At 43.8% G+C, this 25,668-nt stretch overlaps 1 protein-coding gene across 4 annotated transcripts in view; it reads left to right on the forward strand.

Moving 5' to 3' along the window:
• Window positions 1-25,668, forward strand: part of gria4b (glutamate receptor, ionotropic, AMPA 4b) — a 93,661-nt gene that overhangs the window by 21,384 nt on the left and 46,609 nt on the right. For all 4 annotated transcript variants that reach the window (XR_006845192.1, XM_046410433.1, XM_046410434.1 and 1 more), the window contains exon 3: window positions 21,307-21,546. Coding sequence is in view for 3 of the 4 variants with exons in the window: in XM_046410433.1 (XP_046266389.1) it covers window positions 21,307-21,546 (240 nt within the window). In the remaining variant the exon portion in view is untranslated. The remainder of the gene's footprint in view (window positions 1-21,306; window positions 21,547-25,668) is intronic.

Genomic DNA, 25,668 nt, shown 5'->3' on the forward strand with positions numbered 1-25,668 from the left:
AAGCTGTGTATGTTAGTGTCTGTCTGTTCCAGCTTCACATACTTTGGAATAAGTGAGTCTGAGTACACTTAAAGGGAAGTTTGGTTATTTGTCAACCTGGAAGCTTTTATCACGTTCTGGTTCACATTGAGATGACTTTTATGTGTTTTAAAGCTTTAAGTCTGATTAAACACAGTTTTCCAGCTGTTGTAGAGCAAGTTTCTTCTTATCGCATCGTGGTAGTCAGTGAAAACTGCACTGTGTATCAGCTTTGCCATTTCAGTTTCTGCAAAACTTGCAGAAAAGACTAATCTTCTCTTTCTAATCTTTGTTACCACTTCAGCATGACTTCAAGCTAAATGGAAAGTGACTCATCATGCACACATGAATTTGGCATCTGTGTCAGCCAGCAGTTGAACAGGAAGCGCATCGGCTATGCTATGCGGTTAGCCACAGCAGATAAAGGATTTACCTGGGAGATATTTTCTGTGGTTGCTTTCAGTCAGATGTTTTCTGTGAGGTTAAAAACTGCAGGAACTTTGAGCCTTTTGGCCTGCTCCTCTTTGTTTTGTTATCATGGTCCAGGTTTTCCCTTTAATCAAGTTATCTGCATGTTAACATCAGCACTAAACCCAAAGTACATCATAGCATTGTCATTTGTTTTGCAGGTATTTGATCAGGAACGTTACGTCTTTTTGACCTCATGATTGCTCTAGATTCAAAGTGAAGGAATCACTAAAGCTGTTACAGTTCACATCCTGAGGGCGGCATTGACTGCCGGTCTCATGACAAACCCGAAAATGTCACGCTAGTAGTGATGCCAGAGTGAAAATCACGACATCACTTGATGTTCCTCCTGCAATACTCCCCTCTGCATTCATCATAACTCATAAAACCGTGTGTGTGTGTGTGTGTGTGTGTGTGTGTGTGTGTGTGTGTGTGTGTGTGTGTGTGTGTGTGTGTGCTTGCCACAGTGTGTTTGAGTTATCTAACCCAGGGGTGGCAAACTCAATTTCACCACAGTCCACATCAGCATTATGGTTACCCTCATAGGGCCGGTTGTAAATGTATGACTACCACTTGTTATCATATTACATAACCGCCTCTGCAATCTGTTATTATTGGTTTTAGTAATAATGTAATAATTTCCCCAGACTGCTGCATCATTTTTTTTTGGCTGTAACTTTTGCAAACCTTCTGGATACGGTTATTTGATATTGAGACATTGCCTTCAAACAGCTGGGTGCCTTCAGTGTCATAATTTATGGACACTATATTTCAGTTACTGTATTAATGTATATTTTTTCAAGCTCTCACAAACTGCGTGAAATGATTTGCGGGGCCGCACTTGAGTTTGACACATATGATCTAACCGATCCTACAGACTAAAGGAAATGAAGGATGAAATGATGGAAATTCTTGTTAGATGTTTTTAGGCAGAAGTTGGTGTCTGTTTTAGTGACTGAAGGATGACAGACACAAAAACAGAAGGAGGAAGGAGGAAGAAAGAGAGCAAGTGGCAGAAGGAAGTGTGCTCAGGGAATTGAGGAGAGACTTTCTAATGTAGTTTGACACCAGTCTAATATACAATGTAAACACACACACACCCACACACACACATGCAGGGCTTCTCACTGATGTTTCAGCAATGCGGGAATAAAGTTGTGTTGTTACCGCACAAAACCAGCTCCATGTTGGACCAAATCCAGTCAGGTGCCCTCCTCTCGCAGCTTCTGCTTATTCTGAGCCCATAAGAAGAATGAGGAAACGCTAAAAATCTCTGCAGGGAAACAAGTAAAGGAGGCAGCGTGTATGAAAAAAGAACGAGGCGCAATTAAATAAAATGCTTTTAAAGATGATTTGTGAAATTCAGTTTGCATTTGCAGGCTTATATGCGTACACAGAAACTATCCATCTGATCGCTTTTGGGTTGTCCCGAACCAGTCTGAAGGATCAGCATCAGGCCTGATCGAGCCGTTTTCTGCTTCCATAAAACCCTGCGTTTGTTGATCTTAACCGCCCCCAACTGTCAGAAATGCACTCAGTTAAACCTGTGAAACCACACTGCAAGTAAGTGTACAGCAGAGCAGAACAAATAAGTAAACAGCAGCAGTTTTAATTATTGATATCTGCACTGACAGCGATCTCATCCGCCGACTGCCACAACAGACCCTTCGTCTCACTTTGTGTGACAGTCCCCAGGAGCATCGCGCCTCCACAGGGCTGCTATTAGCTGAAAACTGCACCTGGACTGCAGTGATTTTTTTTGTTCATGCTGGAGATGAAGAAATGCTGTTAAAAGCTTCCTGCCACAACAGATCCACGCCAACACTCTCCTCGCCACTGGAGACACATGACACTATATGAACATGTTGTATTGTTCTGGCTAGCCAAGTCTCCATCTGCTTCATCCACACTCAGTAGCAAAACTGCAGTTTTTCATCCTATGCCATACTGTGTTCTTTTGTTTTGGATTTATTTTTCAGACATCAGATATTACAACAAACACTCTTGAGGGACGCGAGGGGAAAAAAACCTTTTGTTGCCCTTATTGAGAGGGACCCATTACCACCTTAACTCATCATCATACCTGTAGCTCTGATGTACAGGGCAGCAGGGAGGTTCTCACCAAACTACACAAAGCTTGGATCTGTATTAGAGGAGCCCAGAAGACAGCATTAAGGCAAGAGAGTCTTAATGTCTTGTCTTGACTTAAATGTTAATCAAGAGGAAGACACAGAATGACCAAAATAAACCCTAAAGACAGATTAGATCAGAAATATTTTGTTTCACATTTTAACTTGTATAACATAAAAAAAAAATAAATCCTGTGCTCTGAAAGCAGACTTGGGGAACGAGTGATGCAAGAGCTATTAGTGTGAGGAGCTCTTGTCTAGCCATAATTAACGGCTTACTCACCACAAATTACAGACAATTTTACCCCTATTTTGAGTTGACCTGGAAACGTCTGTGTGGAAGTCCAAGGAGTGAAATAAACAGAAATTATAGCCAGCTAAATCATGGTGACACAATAATACAATATGGCACTAAATACTGTAGTTAGTTAGTTCAGGTTGTGATCCAGTCTCTGGCTTACCTTGATTTGACACTAATTCTTGTAGTTTTGCGTACTTAAAGTCTGTGACAAGATAAGAAAATGACAATAAACAAGACTATAGCCATGCTAGCAGGTCTGTAAGACTGCACTTCACCACAGCTGTCAGCAAGCTAACCACCTCACTTTAGTGTGTTAGCATGCTAACATTTCCTAATTAGCACTAAATACAAAGTATGTTTGAGGATGAGGGGATTGTTGTTATTATCCAACAAAGTTAGTACAACTACCATGATTGGGATTCATCCTCTTGGAACCGTAAATGTCAGCACATGCCTATAAATTCAATAATGTTTTAGACATTTCAGTCTAAACCAGTTGGCCAATCCATAGAGTTATGCTAGTAGCATGGCTAAAAATGATAAAACGCACACAGAGTGCATGTAAACCTCCAATTTCCAATTCCTTGCAGTGTTCTTGGCACGACATGACTTTTTACAATTTAATTAGAATGAGAATAAATGTGAGCTGTTGGCAATGCTCTTCATAAAACCTCATTAGTCTTCATTGAACTTAGTTTGAACTCAAAGGTAAAAACAGTCAAAAAACACCAGCCTTTCAGGCCACCAGTTTCCATGCTGTGTGAGCTTCGTCTGTTAGGCTGTGCAGCAAAAGCAATGGAGTAGTGAGGGGAATGAGAAGATAAATCCTGAGCCCAAATGGTGTTGATAACGCTTGTTACCAGCTGTAATGAGGTCAGAGTCGCCGCTGTCTGCCTCAGATGGAGATTTATACAGAAATGAAGAGGTCCAGCTGTCTTCCACTGCACATACCAATAAAGACAGATCTACTTGAGTAGCCCGGAGCATGAAGGGTGACGAGCATGATAGAGGATGCCGGTGGTCTGTTATGGGGGTGAGATTAACATGCAGGGGCATTTCATATTGTGGAGAAAAGTGACTGTTTGGACGGTTAAATGAGGTACAAGGAGGTGAACTTAGAGTCAGCACCCATTGTTTCTGATGATTGGCCATCTAACACCAAACTGCGCTTTCACATTGTGAGCAATTTAGATAATGTGTCTCTCTTTTCTGACCAACAGTGGGTAGTGGGAGATGCTTGATTGCATCCGTGTTGGAGGCTGTAGATGCACATTTGTAAACAGGCCAATCATGCACTTTTGACTATTTTTTGATCATCATTTTTATTTCATGAGTTGACCAGAAATGTAAACTCCAGTCAGACAGACTTTGACTTTAAAACCAGTGACTCATGACTTCATTTGGACTTTGGCCTTTTGACTTGGAACTACTTGAGAACCTCCCTAAGACCAAAGATAAAAAAAAACAAACCCAAAACAAAACATTATGATACAAAAATTGTGCAGTCAGTCTTCATTTTGTGACTATACTTCGAATCAAGCCAACTGGCAGCCAATCACAGTGGGGTGGGGTGGTGGGGAGGGTGGGGGGGTACTTGGTATTACAGAGCAGCAGATGATACCTCAGATTACCACTTTTGTACATAAACACTCTACAGACAACATGCAAAACATTTGGCTCAGGACTGCAACTAACTGTAATTGTTACACAGTAACAGTACATAATATACCAAAACACCTTTGATTTTTATTAAAATTTGTGAGGACAGCTGGGCTTCATAGGCAAGACCAAGCTATACTTGACTCCAGATTTATGTATCAGCTGAATTTTATAAATGCTTTAACAGTGCTAATAGGGTATCATAAATAGTCTTTTTTTATACTGTAGTTCTAACAAAGCACAGTTAATATGTTCTTTTAAAAATGTTAAATTTTCATTGTTTGTGCAGTTGAAGCATCGTTTTTCCCGTATTGTTTACATTTGGACACTTGGTGGGTCATGATTCTCTGGTTACTCTTTGGTTACTGCTCAATGGGCATCAGACAATTCTGTGGAAGTGGATTATTTTTGTGAAAGTCAAGTGCTGAAACTCGTCCCAAATGAAAAGCCACAGTACCACTTGATGAGTCTCACCCCAAGTATCTGATTTTTTTTTCTGTTTGGGGCAGCGGGGAGGCTTCTTGGAACTGTAGAGCAATTAAACACACAGGCTGAGCCACTTCACTGGACTGAGCTTTGCTGAAGTGTAATAGCAGCAGAAGGAGAGAGGAACAGAGTTACCCACCACCAGGCCATCTTTTCTCCACAGCGAGAAATTAGTTGCAGGGCCAATACAGAGCAAAGAAAGGAATGGGCTGCTGGGAACACACTCACAGTCATCTGGGAGGAGAGGACGCTGCAGCAGAAAGAGAAAGGCAAAGAACAGGAAACACAGGGGATAACAGATGGAGTTTGGAGGTAGCTACACTATCTGATTTTGGAGCTGAGCCGAATATTCCCATGAGGACAGAAGGTGACACCTTACCAGGTGCCCCCTCCACAGGTACAAACTAAAGTGTTCTGTAAGACTGTCCTGTTGGAAGTAGTGAAGTCATACTTACAGCTACCAAGTTCGCGTCATTGTAATGTGGTAAACCTCGTGAGATACAGGCCTTGACTCTGTTCAGCACTGCTGTGTTTTGCTAACTCTGCAGCAGATCAATGTGACCAAACACCAAACTTGCATAGATTGTGTTTGACTTCTCCTCGATCTTGATACAGCATAGTGTATTAAAGCACAAACATGCAGCCAACGCATAATGGCACAGTGATTACGGCTAGTTTGAGTTTATGATTCCTTATCCTTAAAAATTTCAAAGTTGGAACGGTTTTGCTGGAAAACTCCCTCAGCCTGAAATGGTGAAGTTATCCTGCATGAACATGGGTAAACAAAACCTCAGGCACCTCATTGGCTGAATAAATGATGCACCACAGTGTCATGAGCTTTAAGTCTTGCATTTCCATCAAAGGTTGCGCTCTTACATACCGATGTTCATTAATAAACAAACACAACTTCATTTAATAAAGGTGCTTGTGGCTTAAGAGCTTCCCTCCTGCTCATCGAATTTAGACTTTTGAATGTCGTCTGTACATCCATGTTCACAGTGCAAACAGCAACTGCTGATGTGTCACAACATTGACCAGTTTCATTCGGCGAGGGCTTACCTTTTGATTGTGCATCAATTTGTGCTGAGAAAACAGTTCATGTTGTGTCGGGAGGCGTGTAAATGCAACACGGTGGTTTGGATTATTCATAGTGTGGGTTTTAATAATGCATGCTGTTTAACTTTACATTCACTGCATATTTCACGACAGGAACAGGGAAAGTGAAATGGAGCTGGGTGTGAGCTGCACATGCAGCTTGGCACTTGCCAGTTTAAACCCCAGGACGGTTTGGTAAAGTGGGAAAAGTCGCTTCTCTTTCAGAAATTACTCTCGAAGCCCTGGTAATGGCGTTCTTGTGTGTGAACGAGATTGGGTGTCCACGCTTCTCTGAGCACCCAGATGGTGTTTGCCAGTGACGCAGTTTTTAGCATCAACCTTCAATCCTTCATCACACACATCTCATACTGTAAACCCTCAACACACACGCAGACATACACAGACTCCCTGTTGGGTCCTTCAGTGCTCCCTGATGGTGCAGCCCAACACCGTGGCATCGTGTTCAGGCATGACTCTCTTCTCATTAACCCTCCCATCTGGTTGCAAGTTGTGGCAGTGTTTAAATGGAGGCATGCTTTCCAAGCACCGTCACTCAATCACCACTTCCTCTCCTGTCTCTCTCCCTCTCTCTCTCTCTCCCTCTCTCTCTCTCTCTCTCTCCCTCCCTCTCTCTCTCTCTCTCTCTCCCTCTCTCTCTCTCCCTCTCTCTTCCTCTCCTGTCTCTCTCCCTCTCTCTCTCTCTCTCTCTCTCTCTCTCTCTCTCTCTCTCTCTCTCTCTCTCTCCCTCTCTCTCTCTCCGACAGCTTCTCATTCATGTCGGTTCCCTCATGTGGTTTGTTGTTTTGGTCTCTTCCTCCGTCTTTCTGTTCTCTGAGGTTTGTTTGCCTCACAGAGTCAGACTGATAATTGAAGCTGATTGTTGATGTTTCATTCAAAATCAGACATGGTTTGCAACATCATAATTTAAAACTGTCCAAACAAATTGACTTAAACCAAATGCCCGCAAAACTAATGACAATCAGCCAGTCTCTACCGTACTGTACGAACTCCGCATGCTAACATCCTAAACTTAGCAGTGAAGGATGTTAGCATGCTGACAAGAGTATTTTGTTGTGTCTTAAGCACAACATACGTGGACACCAGCTGATACAGACAGGAGATGTGACCTGTGACCTGTGAGCCTGTCAGCTGCAGTATTTGCGTTTATGAAAAGCTGATGTACACCACCGCTGGATCACAGTGGTGTAGAGTTGTATTATCACTGTGTATATTCTTATTCAGACAGTGTGAAGAAAGTGTATTGTGATACAGCAGCTGATGGGTATCTGAATAAAGATGCAAGGACACCACTTTGTGCTTCGGGCCAATTTCCATGTCATCAGAACTGAATGTTAGCATGAATGTTAGCATGCAACATCAGCTGCTAAACACCAACACTGTCATCACAGCCTTATAGAAGGTGCTTTCTGCAGGTTCTTTCTTTCAATCATGTCTGTGTTTCAGCCCTTTTCCTTGCACACTGGCATTTATTAACGTGTGTGTGTGCGTGAGCAGCACTGCCTGAAGGTCATTGTTGGTCGACGTCTTTTTCATCCACCCTATGACCTTCTCTGTTCACCACCCAAGGGTGAAGGCATCTCATTACTAAATTACACATTCACTTCTTTGAATAAATTTCTCTTGATGTGTACGTCACGCTGTTGTAACATAAACTCATATGTCTATTTTGTGTTTGTTTCCTCTTTGATTATTGTCTAAAGTCCTTACACATGGGCCCATTTTCCTTCAGAGGGACTGAGTGAAAATCAAACATTTAATGCCAGTTGTCACAGTTTGTTTGGCATAAGCCAATACAAAAATAGCAAATGGGAAAAAGATAGATTGCATGGTGTCGTACAAGCCTACATTTAACACTCGGCTAGCAGCCGCATGCTTCTCCCTTACTGTTTTTGTTGTCATTGAGATGATGACCTTGTTACTGAAACGTGTAAGCTTTCTCGTCTCATTGCATAGCTTGTTATTAACTGTAATGCAAATCCATAGGCGCCCTGCACAGACTTCTATACATGACTAAAATATACAGAATTTACATAAAGCCTCAGCAGCATTTTCTGCTCTTTTTCTTTGTACTGATAAAAGGCAGCGGAGAGATGGAAGCTCCTCCCGGCATTCCCTCTCAATCCAAGTTGACGCTTACTTTAAGTTCTAAATAACTGCCTGCCCTCCCCCGTCTCTCCCGCCCATCCCTTTGCTGGGTAACTCTGCAAATATATTGTGTGCTTTTTGATATTTTCTGCTTGTCTGAGCTGCTTTCAGCGCTTTCTAAAAATAGGACAAATATCTCTACAGTGGTTAGTGCAAGGTAGCGGCAGGACAGAACATGTCAGCTGTGCGACAACAGCGTTGCGTCTGGACCACATTTCTGTAGGCCTGTAGAGGAAACACTTTATGTTTTAATGTCTGACATTGTTTTGCATTGCGATGGCAATTTTGCTAAAACATCTCGAAAATTCAAGCCAGTGTGCTGCACAAGTATACCTGTGTGATCTAATGCAGTCCAACTCAACAGCCCTGGTGAATCTTTTACGTGTTTTCACTGCAGTTTTTCATCCAGGTAAATCTGAGTCTACTTCGTTTTCACCATGCAAACTTCACAGCAGTTTACACGCGACATTATGAGATATGAAACTGTGTAAAGTTTCATTTTTACACTGAAGAAAAGACAAGAGGAAACATTATGGACTTTGTGAAGATGATTTGTCCTCTGCAGCAAAGTCTTGATTGAAGGGAAACTTTGACCTGATGAAGATGTTGCCCAAATTGTTCGCTGAGTTAATGAGTCATCCTCTTAGGGCCGAGAGGATCCATGCGTCATCTCATGAAATCCTGATGTCTCTCTCTTTACCAAGGAGTTGTATGGGTGGACAGATTAGACGTTGGAAGGACGTCGCCATGATTGGTCCCTGCTGCTACAAAGGACACAATTCTACTCCTTCTTTGTTACCTTCTGACGAATGCATCTCGAATTCTTTAAACAAAAACGAGGCACCTGGGTGGATAAACATGACTAATGCTGCCGTGAATGGATGTAGAAAGTGTGACGTAATTGAAGTACAGAGAGTGAGGAGGCTTGAATCATGCAGGGAGGAGGGGTGGGAAGCTGCAGCGATGCAGGGAGGTAAAAAGTACGTCTCGGCTCTGCTGTGTTATGGCTACTGAGATATCACTGTCTGTACTGCCCTCGCTCTGTATCCTCTCTGAACCTTCCCATCCCCTTGTCCCTCCTTTTCCTGACTCACAGCTTTGATTTACCTCCCCTCACCCCACCTACACACACACACACACACACACACACACACACACACTGCATGTTGTGAAATATGTTTGACTAAATCTTATTCTCTCACTGTTTTTTGTTGCTTTCATGACAGACTTTGAGGAAGACCCAGTGAATGTGTGTGTGTGTGTGTGTGTGTGTGTGTGTGTTCGTGTGTGTTCCCAGTGTGCATTTGTATGCATCTTTGAGGATGAGCAGATCTGACAGCATCAGCCGAAAAAGAACTGTTGTCCTCAGACCAAGAATCTCCCAGCTCTTGTTAGAGTGTGTATGCCTGTGTGCATCTTGGTGTGTGTGTGTGTGTGTGTGTGTGTGCATGTGTGCGTGTTTGTCTGTCTGTCTGTGTTTATGTGTGTGTGAGTGTGGGTGGATACGCTGTCTCAAAAATCAGTGAAGCAGAGTGTTTCTTCAACCAGTGTGCTTCTTCTTTCTGAATGCCCTTTCCCATGATGTGTGTGTGTGTGTGTGTGTGTGTGTGTGTGTGTGTGTACAAGTGCGTCTGCTCATGTGTGCACTTCCATGACCTAAAACAGATCCTATTAGCGATAGTATTTCTCTGTGTGTGGCTCGTCAGGGCCCTGTGGCGCAGCTCTGAGCTGGGCCCCTGGGCTGATGGCAGACCTGCAGCCACCTGACTGAGCTGAGCAGGTGGAGGCCTCGTGGTGCAGCTCTTCCCCCAGGCCCAGGCTGTGCTTTCTGACCAGCCAGTGAGTCATAAACCATTAGCTAACATGCTAACAGAGCCCCATCCTCCAACACTGGATGATAACACAGAAGAGCCTTTAAAATGGTATTGTTTTGCATTTTACATGATATGCTATATGCACCTTAAAGTTATTAAAATTACCACGTTTTTCAGTCAGTAGTAGTAGCAGCAGTATACAACTGCTGCACTACTGCACGTGCTCATACATTAACACACTCTTACAGTCACAGAGCCACACACACCACCTGGTGTCAGTTGTCATGTCTGGCTCATCCTTGTTATTCCCCTCGTCAGCATGTATGTGGACATTTCTGCTTCTGCGCATGTTGATATGTGACAAACGTGATGCTGCATACAAGAGTAACAATGCAGAATCTTATTTTTCCTGCAGTTCTGCTGACTGCTACCAGACGATACCACGAAATGTGACTGTTCACACACAGATGCTGTCACTTACGTGCTCACGTTCGCTGGTTCGCTGGAATACATTAAAGGGTTTGTTTTCCCGAGAGTTTAACTGCGATGGATTGTGCGGCCGCTGTTGTTTGACGCTGCTGATGTCTGTATTGGATGAACCACGACTGTATTGGCCAAGTCACCTGTGGAGCAGAGAAATGTCCGGCAGCTGCTGTAAATCAGGCCGTGCAGATATGAGGCGGCAGCAGCGCTGATCGTCAGGGGTGCCGTACTGCAGCTTATTGGTTTTCGCACTGACACGCTCACATGTGGGTATTTATGTGAATGTGTGTGTGCCTCCCAGCTTCCTGTGAGGATTGGACCCATTTAGGCTGATCATACGTCAAATCATGAGAACATTAGGTCTGCGTTCGCGGAGCCTCGTGAAGTAAAAGGAGGTGAGAGGGCCGTCAGGTGAGGAGTTAGGCTGTAAATTACGTACATTTCTCCTCCTGTTTTATTCTATACTGTGAGCTCTGTGCTGTTGGAGGTTATAAGAAAGGGAAAAAACAACTAATGAAATATATAAATAAAAGACAACAGAGATAGGAAATTATTCATTGGGTTAAAAAAAAAAAAAAAAGGAACCAAAATAATGGCTTTTAGTAATGGATGAACCATAAAATGGCCATACTCCCCAAAATAAATGACCTTTTCTCAAAGATCCCAACTCAGCCCTCATCAGCAGTTAATTTGGTGAGGAAAACGTTGTTGTCGCTGTTAGGAATGGTGGCCTAAATCAAAATGAATAAAAACGCCTTTCAGCCAGCCAACTCAAACTTACATGAAATGAAAATATCTTTAACCTTTATCTTTAACACAAAATTTATTTACCTAATGTAGGATGTTAGTGAAGCACATTCTTCAAGCTTAATGATGTTCCTCAGCTGAGATATTAACTTGTGCGAAGGCGCTGTGGGACAGCAGCTCATGTGCTCAGCGCTTAATAGTCTGTTTTTCACACTTTGTCAATATTTGTCAGCCATCTGTCTGTCAAATATTCCCTTCTGCAATAATGTGCTTTCCTTTAAGAAAATAAGTAAATAAATAATAATAATAACAAAAGTCAGTTTACTTTGACTGCATGTTAACTGCTCAAATTAAAATTCCCCCACACTCAACCCCTTCTCAGCGGTGTCAACAGCAACACCTGCACTGTTTCTGTTTCTGGCGGCTCACTGTGCCCTACCTGCTCATCACTGAGCAGCAGACAGATGCATTTAAAAACAAGATGGGGAACAACATAGCAGCACATTTAGCAGCTAAAGAGCCAGATATTTCCCTCAGGAGTTTCTGGAGAACAAAGTTAGAGCTCAGAGAGAGCGAATATCCGACTTAAATTTGCCAGGTGGCCGGGAGCACAGCCCATGTTAATGATAATGTTTCCCCATAAGTGATGGATGACCAGCTACATCGACTTCACAGATTTGATGATGATGAGATGTGCCCAAAATATCAGTCAGGTTTGAAGAAGGTTTTCATCAAGTGTGGCAACATTGTTGGTTGGAGTATTTTATATGGCCCTTAAAGGAAAACTACAGGTTATTATACGGCAAAATTATCACCCCAAGTGTCAGATATGCTTCTTTAAATAAGCCACAGTGCAACTGACCTCATCCTTTTTATGTGCTTTTTGGTAAGCACATGAAAAGAGTAGTTAGAGAACCGACACCATAAAAGATCGGGTATTGATTTTCTTTGACATTTACAAGAACATGATATACAAGTTAATACAGTGATGGAGAGTCGAGGTCGCTGCGAGCTGCGTCTCAAGCCTGCCAGTGGCCCAAAATGGCCTCCAGAACCACTTGGTGGTTTGGAGTTTGCTCCACTGTGTGACCTTCTTTCCTCCCCAATTTTATTTGAGCTTCTCAGCTTCTGCCTGGACTGTTCAGCTGCTTGGTATATCTCACAGTTTCTTCCAGATGTTGTATTTGTGGTAGTTGCTCTTGCTGAGATGATACATCCGCTTGACCAGTTTCGATCAATAGCGCTGCCGGCAACCCAGGAGCTTGGATTTAGTCTCACCCGCTGAGCAATGCTGAAATGTAGCTGCAGGAACTTGTTCTTCAGTCGGAAATGAAAGCAGAAGCTGTGACTGCAGGCCGTTTTCGCAGCAGAAATGTTGACTCCTCTTAGCGGGAGAAGCGCAGGTGTTACTAATAACATTAACAATGGATCTGGTCTGTTCAAGTAATCCATGACGGTGTGATGTGAGGAGCATGCATTACACCAGGAGCCTGATACTGAAGCGACTGAGCCCACAAGGGAGCCAGTGGGGGCCCTGAGTATTTGTTTTTAAAGATCCCATCCAGAGATGTTTTAAGATGCATATAAAACACCTCACTTTAATTAATAATGTGTTTCTGAGACAGTTTTTTTCCCACAAAACACTTCTACTGCCATGTTAAAACCCGTAAAATTGCATCTACTGCTTCATTAAGAAATCCTGAAATTATGATTACATCATAAGTCTCTGCTCTTGTGTATGAAGATGCATTTGCTGTGCTGTACATATTGACACGTATAGAACAAAGCAGACCTGAAATGACAATAATTGAACATGTCACATTAACAAATATGATGTCAAAGTGTGTTATGGGAGGGCACATGTGCCATTTGGATGTGTAGATTGTGTCCAGGGCCCTCGGTCACGATAATCCGTCCCTGCTACACGAGCAAAACTCTTCTCAGGAAGCCCTGCCAGATTGATTGGCTGTTATCCATTAGCCCCCAATAAGTTTTCCCCTGCCTCCCTCTCTCTGGCTCATGTTTTATGGATGCTAAGTGGTAAAGGATTTACGAGGAGTTTAGATAGCTCATCCCTCGGTGGTTGCACTTAAAAAATTCAGTTTGGAGCGTTTTGTGCCTCCTGACGATCCCTCTTAGGATCTCTGCTATATTATTTGCTGTTATATTTGTTGGGGTTTTTCCTTTTTTTTTTTTTTTTTTTCCCCAAATGTTTTTTGACTTGGAAATCTAAGGCGTGTTTTACACCCACCCCCTTCTTCAATAGAAGTCAACAGAGGGCCAGCAGCAGTCCTGGTGGCCCCTGTATGGCTGATCATAGCTGTGTTTTACCCATCTGTCATGTGCTTTTTCCCCCACAGGGGCAACAGCACAGGCTGCAGAATACACTTAGTGAAACTGTGCAGCTCCTGCTCAGCTTCTGATTGTGTGATTTTTATGCATCACTAATACATACCAACAACATGCCAATATCTTGGGCCGACAGTCCGATGTGATGAATACGATGCAGTTTGTTTGTTATTTCGTGCAGGGTTGTAATGAGGCTCATGTCATAGCTTTGATCGTGCACATACACAACACATGCACACAGTCGACCTCTCATCCAGCCTCTGCTGCCTGACTGTGTGGCAGGACGGAGGGAAATGCAGGGTGGAGGGGGAGGAGTGTGTAAATGATGTGCAGAGCAGAGCTTCATCCTTCCTCCCCGCTGCCCCGCACCACCACTCTTTAACCCAGGGCATGGTGGGAGACAAAGTCAAGCAGACAGAATACGATGCTGCACGCGTGTGTTCATGTATACATGTGTGTACTCGTGCATGTGTGTGTGGTGAGACGTAGTCTGTCAGTGGCACTCATGCATTATGTGGGAATGTGCTGCAATGATGTCCAGTGGGACTCTGTGTGTGTGTGTGTGTGTGTGTGTGTGTGTGTGTGTGTGTGTGTGTGTGTGTGTGTCTGTGATGCCAAAGGAAAAATCATGCCCACAAATGCATACATGCATGCAACATGCACTCGAATGAACACAAGCACATGAATCAAACGCCTTATTCAATCTGACGCGTGCACACACACACACACACACACACACACACACACACACAGAGGAGATGAAGGAGGCAGCACTGTGCTGTTGGGGGTGTGTATCATACTGACTTGTATGATATCATCTTGTAATTTTTTGCAGGTGCTCCTCATGTTTGTGTTGCTGTAACTCAGTACTGATTCAGTTCCAGTTTGTGTTCGGGTTTCGTCTTTGCTGACGAGGTTGTGTTTCCTGTCCCAGTGGTTGGTTTGTTTGTTAGCAGGATATTTGGAGGGCAAAGTCATGCATTGGACCAAGAAACAAGATGATCCTGTTTTCTTTTGTGATCTTTTAACGTTGCCACGTTTTTGGATCATTTTTGGTGTTTTCAGTCCATTCTGAGGTAGTTATAGATGCAGATTAAAACATATCAAAACATTTTCTGTTCTTAAAATGAGAACTGCAGGGGATTGTGGAGGTGGAGTTTGTGTCAGTTTCTGGCCCAGAGGTTACAGAAAATCATGAATGTGTTGGTCAGCCCATAGAAAGGATGTGCACAGACAGACAAACGCTGACATAGTGGTCATAGTAATGTGTATGTGTTTGCTTTAAATGAAAAACAGAGCGTTATGGAAGCGTAGCAGTTGGTTTATTTCACAAAGCTGAAGTTCTGCTGTACTGCTGAGGCTGACTGTCACGTGATTTACTTTTTACACAGAACTGATCATAAAACTTTTACTGGTCAGACTGTCAGTCATTTAACAGAGGGACACCAGTGGGTTTACAGGTGATCCAGGTAGATGCTTGTCTGTAAGTCACTATAAGTGAAGTGTTGACATTTGTGGGTCGGCCACCGTGATGCTGGACCTGCACTCTCACTGTGTGTTCTGCTTATGCAGCGTGGGAACCAGTTCGACCTGGTAGTTAACCTTTAGGTAAAGGAAGTGTTGTCTTCAGCGAAGCCAAGTGTGTTGTGTCTGACAGCACTCGTGTGAGCAGAGCTGCTGAACTGAGGGAGGGAATTGAGTGATTGCTTGCTGTGATTCTGTTCAAAATGGCTGCCTGTCCGCCGTGAGTCGTGTGCGTACGGTCGGTAAAATAGTGATGTTTCTTTTCATCAGGACCGCTCAGACAGAGGCCTGTATTGATTTTTAACCTCACTGAAACTATTACAGACACAAAGGAGCTTCACTCTCCTCCGTTTCCGTCCTTTTTCATAAAAGACCTCCACTCATGTTGCTCGCCTCTTTGTGAGTCGATGAAGATGTTCTTGCTTCTGTTATTGCCCGCACTAAAGAGCTGATTATGATGGAAAATACCATCTTAAGTGGCTTTTTACAGCAATCTCAGCCACCAGATCTCACTTGAAAAGTTTTTTTTTTTTTCTTTTACGTACAATATTGGTGTCAACTTGATTTCTTTCCAGTTTCAGACTTTCCCTGTGGGTTATTAAGATGTTCTAGTCGATCCTAAAATATTCAGCGTTTCAGTTCATCTTTGAGAATTAAGGCTTGTGGCATTCAGTTTTTATTTATTTATTTATTTTACTGTCAGCAAATTTCATGACACGATCAAACCCAACCGATCTGCTGATCCTGCTAACAGATATCGTCTCAAAGCCTGGTGGAGCTTAGGCCTCCGTTAGAAACACATCAGTGAGCAACTCTACAGCTTACGTACTGACACGTTCCTTCGCTAACGTGAACACATCATCACATGCAACATCCTGCCAGTGGAAATACACACCTGACCACCAAGTGTGTATTAATCCACAGCTGAAAGTAGTCCCCAGCAGAAGTGCAGTTTGCTTCTGTATGAGTAACGTGCAGTGGAGTGGATGGATGGATGGGTCACCACATTGTTGGTTTGGAAGCTTTTTAATGAATACAGAATAACACCAGCACTGCAATTCTATCTGAATTCCAGTTAGGGAGAAAAAAGTCTTGACTCAAGAATTTTGCAGCTTTTTTAAATTTAGGAACGAGTAATTGATCAGGAAATAGTTGGGATCATTTGGTTTGACTGTGGACGGGAACTTTCTATACTGACAGCTGTGTTAACATATATATCTATATAGCAATGTGTTTTTATCCAGAGCTCATTCTCATTATTCTCACATTCCCATAAGTGCGTGCAGTTTGTCCATCCGTGTGGCTGTGTTAGTTACTGGCAGCTTTAACCCTTACAAAGTCAACGCGTTGTCAGCACTGTGCTGTGGTTGAGTGTAATCGTTCCTGGATCTTATTATTACAAAATGAATGAAACACATATGCCACAGAACACTGAGGACTCGTTTGTTTTGCTGGCATATGATAAGATTAGATGCAAAGAATTTGCCATAAATCAGGATTCAGTTGAGCAGCTCTGTGGCAGAAAGCGTGGCATGTTTTTTTTGCTCTAAAACAAGTGGTAAATAATGGAGGTTGGCTCTGTGCAGCTCAGATCAATATATGGATGGTTCAGAGGTCGGAGGCAGTCATCATCAAACCGCCCTGTGCTGTGGGTGGGACCTGACACCTGGGGGACCGAGGGGAAAGTGTGTCACTGGCACTAGACCACATCCAGCCGTCCACTGATTTACACTGAGCACTGATGACAAAGCAGTTTAGCCGCCCAAAGTCCTGCTCATCAGTGGGACCAGCTTGGGAAAGCTTATCTTGCCTTAGCGTAGCCTCGCATAGCCTCGGCTCAGCTCGAGGGTCTGTTAAGTCTCGGGTGATCCGGCCAGAAGATGCACTTCAGCCAGATTCAGTCACATGAGGGTTTTTTATTTGCTAGTCGGGCAGATGTGAGTCGGGTTCAGACGAGTGTTATGTAAAATGACAGGAGAGCTTCTGATGTTTTGCTCTGTTAGTGTGTCACAAGCAGAAGGTCTGACCCATTGATCACAGCGAGCTGCAGTGAGCGTGTGTGTGTGTGTGTGTGTGTGTGTGTGTGTGTGTGCGCTCTGACCTGTTTGTGCAGCGGAGTGTGAGGCCAGCGGATGCTGTTTCAGGGTCACTGCTGGTGTGGGACTAAATGGACCAGTCCAGGAGGCCGGTCTGTCACTAGCGGCCGCCCACTCGCTGTCAGTACTACTGCTGTCACATCACTACTAGGTCATACAGACCGAACTCTGTTTGATACGGTTTGACTCTGATGGATTGCTGCTATTGGCCTCTGCTGTCTCTTTGCACTGGAGCAGTCCTGGTCTGGATTTTCTGTGAACTCGTGTCCCTCAAAATGCACGTGAGAAGTGTCACATCTCAGACTGAGTAAAAGTCACTTTGCCATTTTTCTGAATATTTTGTGTGCGTACAGCAGGCATCACCAGTAGGCAGGAGAGTTAAATAAACCGTTTATTCTTCCCATCATTTCATTGTTTTTATGTGAGTAAAACTGATGTGTCCTGCGTGCAGACAATAATTCTTCATATTAAGTGCAGTGAAAGTCCAGAACTGATCCTCATGTTTGTCACCAGGCTGTTAGCAGTTTATGGCTGTGATGGATTCCTTCTTCATTTCTGATTTATTTTAATAAAATGAAAAACAGACATCATCTGCCATCTGGCAGACACTGCAGCTCAGTAGTGCACCGTCCAGTCTGCCAGCCTGCCTCTCTGGCAGCTCCTGAATGTAAACGTGACCTTGAAGGAATCCTTTGTTTCGCTCACAGTTGGACTGCTGCTTTATTCCAGCAGGTCCCACGTCTCAACGTCAGCCAATCAGATGGCTACTTTAGGATTTCCAGACCGTACGTTTTGTGTGATGGAAAGTACATTTAGTGCATTTACTCATGCGGCCTGCCGTTCTTAAGCACACACAACATTATGAACACATTAAGGCATCAATAATATCATCTGAAAGGGGCCCTTCAGCATGATGAGTACTTTTACCTGCGGTGCTTAAGGTATATTTTAATCCTTTTGTAGTTTTTTTAAGCAAAATTGTATTGTAGTGAGTATTTCTACGCTGCTGATGCTTTTCCACCACTGTCTTATACTGCTTACTCTTACACTCTCTTATCCGTCTGTGTAAAACAAAACAATTGTAAAAAACACAGAACATTCTCTTTTTCAAGCAAAGCGTTTGAAACCTACATGAAAACATGCTAACTTCCACTGAAAATGTATCAGTGATGCTAGCAAAATGAAAGCATACAACGCTGGAGGTTAATGTGTACCCTTCAGAATAAAAGACTCCACCTGATTCAGACAGGATTTTACAGGAAGTTCCCGTGCACATTCAAAAAACTGTCATGTTATCATGAAAATCACATCCCGTCCCCTGTTGGTGTGTTAGTCTGTGTTATCTCTAAATATCTCCGTGAAAGCGGTAGTGAAATATTCACCACAAATTGAGTCAATGGACACATTGTTGTATGGGAGGGAAGGATTTGATGGCTGCTTGTCTTGGTGCTATGAAACAAGCAGTAATTAGAGACAAACACAGCAGGGGGAGACAAAGTTTGAGCAAGTCCTCATCTCAGACCTGAAGGTTTTACTTGCATGCATGCTGATGTGCTGTCCTTCAAACTCAGTGAGAGGGTAAGAGCTGACATAAAAGGACTCAGAGAAGTGTGTGTGTGTGTGTGTGTGTGGATGCCATCCCATCCCTTGAGGGGACATCAGTTTGCTGTGTGGATTTTCCAACCTCTGGACTCCTTTCTTGGTTGAGTGAACGCTCTCTCTACCACGAATCCTGCAGAGTCTTCATCCCTCAGTATGGACACGCACACACACACACACACACACACACACACACACACACACACACACACAGTAGATGTTAGTCACTGTGGTCTTTAGGGAGCGGCTGCGTCCTTATGTGCAAATAGCAGCAGATTTTTTTTCTGCTCTGTAAGTCACTTGTGCTCTTCTTTTATGCTGTCCGTCGTTGGTTTTTAAGTTGGTTTTCACGGATTTGCTTGGTTCTGCTCTTAGCTCTAAATTTAGGCAATTTATGATGACTTTTCACTGAAAAGAAAGATGCCATTTCAGATTTGAGTTGATCGCATGAGGTTCACTCTCTGGTCAAGTGCAGCTCTTTGGATCCATGACAATGACGTGCATGCGGTAGCGTCTCCTCGGCCAGCCGTGAGCCTGACTTAAACATGAGTCATGACACGAGGAAAGGCAAACGTTAGCCGTGATATTACAACAAAGCCCACAGCAGCACAGTCTCGGCTGCTGTTTTCCCTGATAGTTCCCGGCACCTCAGTTTAACTTAATTGTGTGTACAAGTGACTTTCCTCGCTCTGTCTCTCTGGCTGTTGTCTTGTTTGTCTCGCTGAGGGAGGAGGATCAGAAAAAGAAAAGATGCAGACTCTCTCTCTCTCTCTCTCTCTCTCTCTCTACAGGAGTGTGTTGCATGCTGCATGGAAACAATGTGTTTGTCAGTAAAGCAGCCGTCTTGTTTGCTTCCCCTCCCCCCATTCTCCTTTAACAAGAGGAACATCTTGAGAGCTACCTTCGCTTTGCCACTCGCTCTGATTCCCCCTCGTATCCGGAAACTGGCAGAGGATGCTCATTATCTTCCCTTTCTCTTGTTGTGAGTAAAAAGTGGGCAATTATAGCGCGGCTGCTGTAGACAGCCAAACCTTTCTATAATGAGGAGATCTCCCTAAGCAGCACACATACGACAGCGTGTACAGCAATAGCTTGTGTGGAACTCATGAGCATGCAAAGTTTCCATTCAATCCAAACTCTGACCAATAAAACACAAAACATGCAGGTTCGGTTTGTGCTGTTTTGATGTCAGGAAGCAGCACAGCATAAGTGCAATGTGTTTTGTTTATGGGGAGTACGTCCTCTAGAATATATCTGCACAACAACGAGGGGACTGATTCAGGGCGCTGCCAGGAGATGTTGGTACTGCTGTTGCTGTTTAAATGAGGGAAGAGAACAGCTTTTGAGATGAAAGCATCAGAGGAAACGGATGCGCTCGGTTTTGATCTCTGTTTACCGCATTCAGAGGTTCTCTTGAAAGGATTTAAAGTGGTAATCAGTGGGATAATGGGTGGTTATTTTGTCTCCAGTCGAGGTGCCATGCATTCAGTGCTGGGGTGATTTCTGCACCGCATCTCCCAGCCATCAATTGTCATTCAAAACAGTGAGCTCTCTGTTGTCTTCATCATCTGTTCAGGTGCGTTTGTCAGATCTGATGGCCATCGCTGCTCGTGTTAACTGCCCCGTTCTTCTTCTTTTTGTGCTGAAAAAACTGGAAACATCACTTCATGCATGTTGCCGTGGACTTTGTGCCAAGACGTGTGTCATTAAAAAGAAAAGTGTTTCTCTGGAGATGAGCCCTCATTGTGTGTTTTGCTCTTCCACAATGAAATTATCACGGGTGAAAAGCACTTAATAAGAGATGCAAACTGATTCACAGCCTAACATTGTCTCAGTGTGGATGCCTGATCTGAGAATAATCCGTTAAAAAAAACCTTTTCCCTAGGTAAGAGAAATTAATAAGAAAATATAGTAAAACTGTTTTTAAATGTATCATGTTTAAAGTTGCTCTAATATTTTCTTATGTAAACAGCGGCCTATGGGCTGCTTATAATGAAGAACCTCTTCAGTTGTACCTGCCCAGCAACAGATGAGCTGGTGGGGAAAAAGTGGGACATTTAGCAGCTCAGAAGAAGAGAAAACCAGACAAATGAATGACAGCATTTCTCTGTGTCTGCTGGGTGTGTAAAAAGGTCAAATTTTGTTTATTTTCTCACTGCAAGAACTGTAAGAAGTGATAATATGTCATGTGATAACATGTTGTTTGTTCTGCTGCCCCCAAGTGGCCAAAAATATATCAGTGTAGCTTCAAGCTTAATTGGTGACGGATCATTCAGATTGATTACTACCCAGTTCCCATGATGTCATATCATGTTCTCCACAAACTCCATCCTCTTATTTATTTATGTTGTGTTTCGTGTTCTCTTCTCCAGTTTGCTCTCAGTACTCCCGTGGTGTCTTTGCCATCTTCGGCCTGTACGACAAGCGCTCGGTCCACACGTTGACGTCCTTCTGCAGCGCCCTCCACATCTCCCTCATCACGCCCAGCTTCCCCACCGAGGGCGAGAGCCAGTTCACCCTGCAGCTCCGGCCGTCCATCCGGGGGGCGCTCCTGTCCCTCCTCGACCACTACGACTGGAACAAGTTCGTCTTCCTGTACGACACCGACCGAGGTGAGTGACGGCGGACGCCTTTTGCATCTCCGTGTGCTCCGTTTCAGACGTGCGTCTTATCTAAAGTAACTGACAGAACAGAAATCACGCGTGTTCACAAAATTTAGTGAAGACCAGAATCAGATGTGTAATTTCTGAGAAATAAATGGCAGGTCAAATTTATAGAAACTGCAAAATGGAGGCGAAAACACGTAAAACTGCAGTAACTAATTCACTGGCACATGATCCCATAGGAGGCGGTTGTCTTATTGTCCACAACACCTGACAGACAGGAGGTGAGGGTGGACTAGACGGGCCGTTTAGTCACCTTAACTTATCCAAGCCTTAAGCGCACAAAAGATGCTCATGAGATTTGTGTTTGCCGCTGCGTTTTGTTGTTCGGGTGTGAGCAGCCGTTGGATCATCCGTTTGGTTTAGGCAGGTATCTGGACTTTCTTTGCACCCCCCCAGCACAACCATGTGTGAGTAGACTTGCCTCTGAAATAACGGCTGTTTTTTGGCCACGTCATGTCTCTGGGCCACCGAGCGATCGATCCTGCAGTGCAGCTGCTGTAAGACCCTCCTCTCTGTTTGTCTTGGCTCGATTCCCCACCTGAGGACAGAGACCACGTATTCCTCTCATCTGTATGTGTTTCTCCTTTTTCTTTCCTTTTCCTTTTTTTGTCACCCGTCCAATCTTCGCCACACACACACACACACACTCGGAGTCAATAGGTTTGTACTCACACTCTGCCGCCACCCCTCCCTCGTGTCACATTTCCATTACAGGACAGAATGGATATGGGCTACTGCTTGGATCACATCTCCACATCTCGCTTTCATACATTTTCCAGAAGGTAGTCAGGGGTTTTTCATTCTTTCTCTCTCTCTCTCTCTCTGAGCTGCTGTGGGGTCTGCAGCGAGCGAGCAGATGTGCTCTATGGGCGCTGCAGCGTGAGGACCGTATCAGGATGGCCTCTCTTCAGAGCGACTCATTCCCAGCCTCTTTTTCTCTTATCTCAGGTCGTACACGCTCGACTGGGTAAAAAGCCTCCCCTCCTCTCCACAAAACCTACTTGTATCTGATCAGATGTTCTGTGAAAACACAACAAAAGGTTCCTCGCTGTAAGACTCTGCTGCCCCCGCAGACCCGCTGAGCACACACAACCTGATTTTATGGTTGCTCGGAGCTTCAGTTTGGCGTTAGAGCTGATTTCAGATCTGCGTTATTTTATCACAGGAGTACAGATGATCTTATGGCGTGATATTTTTAGTCTGGGCCGTAGGCTGTAATGAGGATTTCATATGCTGGACGCATGATGCGCTCACCACTGGATGTTGAGTTCACTAAAAGGAGGAGAATAATCGTCACAAATGCAAGAATTTAAAAAAATACTTTTATATCACCGCACTCAGTGAACAAGAAGTCAAGTCTTTAAGACCCTGGAGGTTCTGTCACACCGTAGAGGACTTTATTGACAAACCAGTAGACGTGAAGGCTTTCGTGTGAAGGAAGTCTTACAGAAATCAAGAAATGAAGTGTTGAAAAAGAAAAACCAACTCACACCCAAACAGATGCTCACATGCTGTCATCAGACGCAGCTGCTGTCACATTCAAAGAGAGGACGTCGCCTCGGGCAGCCTTGTACATCCTAATGTAAAATCAGTGAAGTACACAGACCTTGTGGCTGCTAGGATGTGCTCAAGGTAACAAAGGTAACTTTATCCATCCCTCGCACAGGGAGAAAGTATTTAATGTCCCTGTGGATGGATGGATTATTAAAACAGAGAGCAAGGCTTCCATAAGGAGAAGTGACCGTACATTTCAGTGAGCTGATATGTCGTCATTCAGGTTCCAGGGCATCAGGACGGTGAGGGAGTAACACTGATGAAGTGTGCTGGATGTGAACTGAGTGATGAGGCTATGGCGTATCACGCTTTTATACATGCATTTACAATTCCTGTGCATAGACTTAATGACATTGTGAGGTATGTTAGTGTTCCTTTTCTTCCTTTCTTTTTTCCTGTTTATTTGTCTTTTATTTATGCCAGTTATCTGTTTAAAATCATCGTTGTAAGAATTGTTTTAAGCACTCTGGATAAGGTCCGCCCTGCGATTGACTGGCGACCAGTCCAGGGTGAACCCCGCCTCTCGCCCGTAGTCAGCTGGGATAGGCTCCAGCTCCCCCGCGACCCTGATGGATGAGCGGTATAGAAATGGATGGATGGATGGATGGATGGATAAGGTCCAGGAGTGTGTGGTGTGTGTTTTTCCTTTTCCAAGACTCCAAAATTAGTTCAGAAATAACAGTCCAAGCATGATGCGATCCTGAACGTGGGAGCCTTTATCGATCAGCCGAGACTCTTATTTCACAGCACAAGTTGACGACATTTGGAAAACGGGAGAACCGGAACGTGAAAGAAAGCGCGAGGCGGCGTGTTGACACGTGACACATGCAGGCCTGTCAGCGCTGATGTCGAGCGGTACGTTTCCTGTTCCAGCAGACGGATGACTGATGGACGTCTCAAAACGCTGCAGAAACGCTTTGAGTCGGTACACGCTGCCCTTTAGTCTGCAGTCTGCACACTCTGTTCCTGTTGCCGAAAACTCCAGCTGTATTTTATTTTTTATTTAACTGTCACTCAAATGTGTGTACAAAAAGAAAAAGAAGGAAATATTTCCTCTGCCATAGTCTGTTTGAATTGAAAAGTTGTCTGCTCCCTTAAAGCAAGTGATGCTGCTTTCAGCCATTTTGGCTTTCCTGCAAGAATTCAGACTTTGCATTAAGACTTTTGACTCTTCTGGTAAATTAAAAAACAAAACAAAACTTTCTGTAATGCTTCTCTTTGCTCATCCGGCTCGCTCGCATTCAGAACATTCAGATTAATCAGAATAGGATTTACTGGTTTCGCTCGAGCTTGTCCATCAGCCAGCACTGACTTATTTCATCTGCTGCTGCTGAAGTCGCTCTAACAGTAGCTGCTGTCCAGGATGTGATATACTGGGTACAACACAGCGACTATGGCTGAATGAAATGTGCTGATGACGCAGAGTCGTGATACTGCAGGTAAAAAGGTTTTTTTTTTTTCCCATAATGGATTTGTGGTATTTCTTTAATTTGTCTCTCTTCTGTATTAATTCCTGCATCTCCTGTTGCATTTATTTTGCCCGCCAGCTTTAGCTGATCGCTTGAAATCTGTTTTGCTGCCCGGCAAACCATGAAAGCAAATTTCTGCACAAACAAAAAGGCTTCGTTTTTATATTTAATGCAGAGGTTTTGATGTCACACACTCTGCGAGGGTGTCGCTCTTGTTCTGAACAGGTTTAAACCTCCAACATGTCATGAGGTCTCCGGTCTTTGTGAGGGGGGTGTGGATGTGTGAGTGCACGTCAGCAGGGCCTCGCTGCGTGTTCGTATTAGTGCTCTGCGTGTGCATGCGAGTGCTTTTCCGAAGGCTTTTGGGTGCTGGCTGCAGCACTTTGGCCTGAGGATTTTTTTTCACACACAGGGCCAGGCATTCATCCAGTATTGACTATAATGTAGAATCAGCCCACGCATGGCTGAGCTCAGTCAATGAGCGCCAGTCTGATTCCCTGCATCAAAGCACTAGAGATACAAGGGGCTGAATGCTCTGTGTGTGTGTGTGTGTGTGTGTGTGTGTGTGTGTGAGAGAGATCCTGTCTCCTAGAAATTACATTTTATGTACGATTAATATGCAACAGTAAATATGTTTATATGGGGAACATAATCGATGGCGTTCAGAGAAATGTTTGTCTGACTGAATGACACACCACATTTCAGATTCACAAGATGGTGGGCGTACAGAGTGCAGGATGTGGGAAACCACAGTCTGAGTCCACATTGCGTCTCTTCCTAATGTCAGGGAGGTTGTGTGTTTTTTGGTTAAATGTTCGTCCTTCCTTCTCAGTGTCCCAAACACAATATCTCAGGAACGCCTTGAGGGAATTTCTTCAAATTCGACACAACCTCATAAGTCATGTTTTATCCATAACTCAATAATTCATACAGTAGTTATGGCAAAATTTAACAAAAATGTTAGAATAAAATGATAAAGGTCAGCATTAAATATTCCTTGCAAATGTATTTGCTGTTGCAAATCAGTTGTATGTAAACATAATTT

This window comes from Scatophagus argus, chromosome 14 (genome assembly GCF_020382885.2).
Source record: "Scatophagus argus isolate fScaArg1 chromosome 14, fScaArg1.pri, whole genome shotgun sequence".
NCBI classification, from domain to species: Eukaryota; Metazoa; Chordata; class Actinopteri; family Scatophagidae; genus Scatophagus; species Scatophagus argus.